Here is a 5978-nt window from a genome sequence, read left to right as displayed (position 1 = left end):
TCGATTTCCTCTCCCTCAGTGCTTGTTCTTCATCGCTTTTGCCTTTCATATCATTACGTATGGGATTATTCACCTAATTTATACATTTGCAGGAACTGTTCTTCTGCGTCAAGTTCATAACGCAGGTTCCGTGTGTCTGCTTACCCAGAGTCGCGGCTCCTCTGCCCCACGGTCTTCCCTGTTCGATGCCCATTCCTCTGAACATGGACAGCAGGAACGACCCTGGACCTGGATCATCAGCCTAAACACACACAAAAACATGCTGCAGCAGGAAAATCACCAACGGCAGGCCTGGAGAAGATGATTATTTTCCTAGTGCGTATTCCACCAATGCAATCTGCAGAGGATTACGATTCTTATGTATTGATGAACGGCACGTCACGTCATACTTTCGATCCGCTCGGAGTGACGTTAAATGTTCTAGAGCACCCACAAGACACAAGTCAGTTCCTCTCATCGCTCATGTTACGGCCGATGTAAAAAGCCGTTCCCTCACCAGTCTCTCTTATCTTCCCTCTCGCAAGTTAATAAGATATGCGACTCGCCACGTTACCGAGAAAGCGTCGACTCCTACAGATTTAAACGAGTCGAACTCGGGGACGGGGAAGTCTGCGATGCGACGTCCACGATGCCCGCTGACGAAGGCACAGACGTCGTGGTGCTGGCAGACGTAGTCCCCTGTGTATGGAGACTTTTGGGACAGTCTGTAGTCTTTCTTGTTACTAATCTGTGCAGAAGAATTACCTTTAAAATAGACTCCAAACATGAAGGAAGCTAATGAAGAAAAATAATTCCAGATATTTGACCTTGCTGCGACCCTGACACTGTCTGAATCGATTCCAATATCTAAGCAGTTCATCTGCTGGTTATAGTGATAAATTGTACATCCAAACAACACTCTCTCTCTCTCTCTCTCTCTCCGTGTCTCACACACACACTGTTTCATACTTACCTGAACTTTGGGTGGCTCTTCCTCCTGCAAGCAGGGAATAACCTCTGATGTGTCCACATGTTCGCTTTTACCCAGAGGCTCAGACTCCTTCAGAAACAGTGCCGTGCTCCTTCCTTTTCCCGCCACGGGTTCCTGAGACGTGTGAAGAAGCCCTCTGGCTCTGCCAATCCTGCCACCCTCCTCCTCCTCCATTCCCTGTGCAACACTAAGAGGTTTGTATCTGCCTAACCCTGGGCTTCCCCGGACATAAGGAAACAACAGAGCGTCTAAAGCGGTGGACGCCAGACCTCTACCTGTCCCAGCAACCGGTTCAGCCAGAGCTACCCAGGGTTCTTCTAAAGCTACAGCCAAACCACGAGCTCGCCCTACAGAGGGCTCGTCTGCGATTTGAGCCAAACCAAGAGCTCGCCCGACAGAGGGCTCGTCTGCGATTCGAGCCAGGCCTCGAGCTCGCCCTACCCAGGGTTCTTCTAAAACTACAGCCAAACCACGAGCTCGCCCGACAGAGGGCTCGTCTGCGATTCGAGCCAGGCCCCGAGCTCGCCCTACAGAGGGCTCGTCTGCGATTCGAGCCAGGCCTCGAGCTCGCCCTACCCAGGGTTCTTCTAAAACTACAGCCAAACCACGAGCTCGCCCTACAGAGGGCTCGTCTGCGATTCGAGCCAAACCACGAGCTCGCCCTACAGAGGGCTCGTCTGCGATTCGAGCCAGGCCTCGAGCTCGCCCTACAGAGGGCTCGTCTGCGATTCGAGCCAGGCCTCGAGCTCGCCCTACAGAGGGCTCGTCTGCGATTCGAGCCAGGCCTCGAGCTCGCCCTACCCAGGGTTCTTCTAAAACTACAGCCAAACCACGCGCTCGCCCGACAGAGGGCTCGTCTGCTGATACACCCAAACCTCTGGCTCGTCCCAATAAGGATTCGTCCGCGTGTAACCCTCGACCCCGTGCCACTGGAACGTCTGGAACACCAGGGGGTCTCGGCAGGTACGGTGGCTTGTTCGGATCCATTTCAGCTTCTTTTCATCGAACGCCTACGAAGAGAAAAAAAAAAAAAAAAAGAAACGCTGGGAAAACAGGAGATTAGGACAATACAATACAATCTCAACGAACTACAGATCCCCAATGATCCGCTTGCACATATCCTACACTGGACAGTGCGTAGACGAACTCCGTCCCTTGATTACTTTTTCAATGTTCAGGCAAAGCTACTTAAAGGAAAACGTTGAAAAACTCTCTGAGGCAAGTTAACATTTATTTTTTTGTCATTCAAACGAGTTGATATATCTCGAGTATTTTGTTCAATGGTAAAGCGTAATTGTTGCCAATTTAGCGTCGCAAATCTGCATCTATACTGTTGTGGACGCTACAGTCACCCTGAACGGCTGGTTAGTTTCATTTCCAGCCAATTTGAGGGACCGGGACATCTCCATGGTCATCGCGTGATACATGAGACGCCGGATAAACGGTCTGCAGCCATTTCGTAGAAATAATCTTCAGAAATAGGACGCAATTACGACAGAATCGCCTTAACGTCGATATACGACAGTGTGCCGCTGGCCATAACCGTGTAACCAGTCCCTCCGGGATTCCGCCATTTTTGCGATCACAGAAGTGAACGCCGCGATATTCGGACGAGCTTCTTCACCGCGTATCTTTCGCGGATCTGGGCCGAGGCGCGTCGTGTGACGTCATCGCGACGCGCGTTCGGCCGAACAGCCCTGTTCACGTGTGTGGGAGACGAGTACAGCGGAGAGGTCTCGTTTACAGACAAACATCACTGCGGAAGAGCGCGCACAACTATTTCGTTCGACTGCGATTTCACCACTTCAAATAGTTTTCTGAAAAGTTGTCTCGCACTTTTTGTTTTTTTTTTTTTTTTAAAGCCGCGGCAAAATCGAGCGTTTCTGGCCGTGACGATCATAAAAATAAACTCTTCGGAATCCTGGACGGAGCGACGTAATGCTAGTACGGCACTGCGACGTGATCTCGAAAAATAACTTATCAAGAGAAAAATCAGTTGTGATCTCAAGAAAAAAAAAAAAAAACCATAAATAACCGACAGCCTTTCTGGACTTCTGTAGCTTACTCTTCCGATTACAGTGTTTACATGAGCGCTTGTGATTCCTATAAGGCTGCATTACGAGATACTCAAGTCAGTGATTTCACATGGACGACAATAATCCGATATTAACCCGATTAAGACGATACTCTGAGCAACAATTTTTAATTACCTTAATCCGATTAAAGTCACACTCGAAGTAAACACGAATGGAATTAAGACGTGTGGAGTATTCCTGTTTTAGTCGCGTTATCGACGTGCGTTACAGACACGTACACACCTTAATCCCACTAATAACGTCGTGTGTGAGTGTTCACCGCATCCTCTGACAGGACACGAATCACACACGGCAGCGCCCGACCGTTTGACGGCGAACAAGAGAGCACGGCTGCGTCCCAAACCGCGTACTTGCCTACTATAGGAAGGTAGTAGACGAAATACATGTATATACACATGCATGTATACATACATGTACCTATACATGTATACAGTAGGTAAGTACGCGGTTTGGGACGCAGCCCACGGCTTCACGCAGTCGTATATTTGCACGTACAGCACGACAAATAATTAACCGCACTTGAAGTGTTCGTAAAAAAAAATTAAATAAAAACACCCAAAACTGTATACGGTCCCATAACGAAGACCGACTGTACGTCGGTACGTGAAATCCTGGAGGGAACGTCGGACGACGTGACGCGGGGACGTAATGACGTGTGCCGTTAATCGCTCTATGTTCTGTAACACGTAAAACAGGAACATGACAGGAGTATTCTAAAAGCGACTCATGTAAACACCTTAATCAGAATATTGTCTTACTCTTGAATGTTATTCAAAGCTGAGCTGGCACGGGCGTACCACAGTGATGCACGAGCGCGTGAAACTCTCTACTAAAGCTCTACTATGTTATATACATTGAATGAATTACGTATTTTTGGTTGATATCGTCACATCTGAAGTACCGCATGTGTGTAAAAGAAATTCAACAAAAATGGTAAAAACAAAACAAAACGTATTCATTATATATTATTTTGATCTCTTATATTAGTCACGGTTGTCAGCTCGTCATCAGCAATGATCGTTATAAACAATGAAAATATTAATTGCTTCTTGCATACTCAATTGCTGATTATTATTATTATTTTTTTTTAATTATTATTTTATTTCAGAAAGAAACAGCCCTCCACGAGTGAATTTGTTCGGAGGAGAAATCCCCCATGCCCTCCTCAACAAGCAGCCACTGTAACAGATGCCATCCTATATATTTTTAAAACTCAATTTTTGCTTTGTTTTGGATGATTTATATTTTAACAGCCACACAGAAATGAACACTAAGTTCACATTTACGTTTGGTAAAGTTTGTTTTAAAGCTGTGTAAAGGTAATAAAACGTGTGGGGAATTTTAATAAACACCTAAAATGTCGCCCACATGACGTCATAATAGCTAGACAGCATTATTATTATTATTATTATTATTATTATTATTATTATTATTATTATTAAGAATGAGCTCCTTTAATTTCCACTTACCAAAGGGGTAACAGTAGCCTACTTTTTAATAGTTTATCTTTAATTTTCTTAACAGTATGTAATTTATAGAGGGTTTTTTTCCCCCCCAGATATATGACATGTTATGCACGGATGTACATCGCATTATTCGGCGTTTAAGCTCATTTTTAATAAAAAAAATAAATAAATAAAATGACACATTACTCGGTTTTGTATCCAAACTCAATGCAGTTCTTTGCATGAAAATACCATAAACGTGCTGAAAAATACTTTTATTTCCAAATAAACGATTTTTTTTTTTTTACAAGGAAAAGCGTATTTTAACCGCTCAACTTTCAGTCAAGACGGGTTTTTTTTTTTAATTATTAAAGAAAAAAAACAAACATTTATTCGTTACCTTTACCAACTATTAATACAGCGATGCAAACACTACGTGCTTTTAAAATGTTCCCGACAAAAAATAAACACAAAAAGAGCAGAGGAAAAAATTGAGATAAACTTGCCAAAACAGGAAAACACGTGCACGTCTTACCTAGTCGTTTCTAGAGGAGATAGAAAGAGACCGGGGTTGTTAGGGTTCGTCGCAATCCGCGCACTACCGCCCTAAATATGACGTGATTGTAGTGCGCGATCACAGGTCAAATAAAGGGGCTCGCGCCCTGGATTGTGGACCCGACGCCTCGATTTCGAACGCACCCATAAAATTGATCGCGGTTGACAAGCATATTTAAAATAACCGCGAATGTAAACAAACATTTTTATATGTATAACAAATACTATACTATTAAAAAAATAAAATCGCAATAAATATATAAAATATATATAAATATTTCTTGCAAGTACAACTATTCCAGCTAATAATCCCTATAGCTCTGCACTGATGCTACAAAGGCATTTCGGTTAGCTAGCTCTTAAAATGGCGTTTATTTAGCATTGTAATTAAATATCAATCGTATAATAAACGTATATTCGTGGACTTAGTTGTCATAATTCGCTATAGTAATCGTATTTTCGGTGTGTCGAGCTCTCATGCTAGTTTTATTGCTTTGCTAATATTAGCTAATCCGGGCTAATGACGTAAGCAGCCCAGGTGAAATGAACCACGTGCGCAGGTGTGTATTATTATTATTATTATTATTATTATTATTATTATTATTATTATTATTATGCCAGAATTAAACAAGTGAAAACATATTCCTAAATAAATACATATATACTGTTTAACTTGGGATACACACTTTAATGTAGAAGGCAGGCTGGGGGAGAGCTTTGCTTTAAAAGCGGCTTGATTGAAGGTGGATGAACTTCTGTCCAAAAACAGTTTTGCAAACGCTTTTCAGGGGAAAGTATTGTAAAGTACGCTTGAAGTCTCCGTGTGATGTAATTGCTTAAATTTGTAGAGTTGTTGACTCTTTTTGTATCGAATATGCAGGAATACAGTAGAAGGGAATAGAATCAGGAGCC

General features: G+C 43.3%; 1 protein-coding gene across 5 annotated transcripts in view; it reads right to left on the bottom strand.

The window, feature by feature from the left end:
- Positions 1-5295, bottom strand: part of piwil2 (piwi-like RNA-mediated gene silencing 2) — a 27886-nt gene extending 22591 nt beyond the window's left edge. For 2 of the 5 annotated variants that reach the window (XM_053674313.1, XM_053674314.1), the window contains exons 1-3: positions 5047-5295; positions 953-1980; positions 145-241 (exon numbers count right to left, since the gene is read on the bottom strand). In XM_053674313.1, the coding sequence (XP_053530288.1) occupies positions 145-241; positions 953-1957 (1102 nt within the window). In that variant the 5' untranslated portion in view covers positions 1958-1980; positions 5047-5295. The remainder of the gene's footprint in view (positions 1-144; positions 242-952; positions 1981-5046) is intronic. The other 3 variants (XM_053674312.1, XM_053674315.1, XM_053674316.1) reach the window with 2 other exon arrangements.
- Between the last annotated feature and the right edge of the window lie 683 nt (positions 5296-5978).

This window comes from Ictalurus punctatus, chromosome 22 (genome assembly GCF_001660625.3).
Source record: "Ictalurus punctatus breed USDA103 chromosome 22, Coco_2.0, whole genome shotgun sequence".
In the NCBI taxonomy this organism is placed as follows: domain Eukaryota; kingdom Metazoa; phylum Chordata; class Actinopteri; order Siluriformes; family Ictaluridae; genus Ictalurus; species Ictalurus punctatus.
Note: the sequence above shows the minus strand (reverse complement) of the source record. Positions and strands in the feature narration are given on the sequence as shown.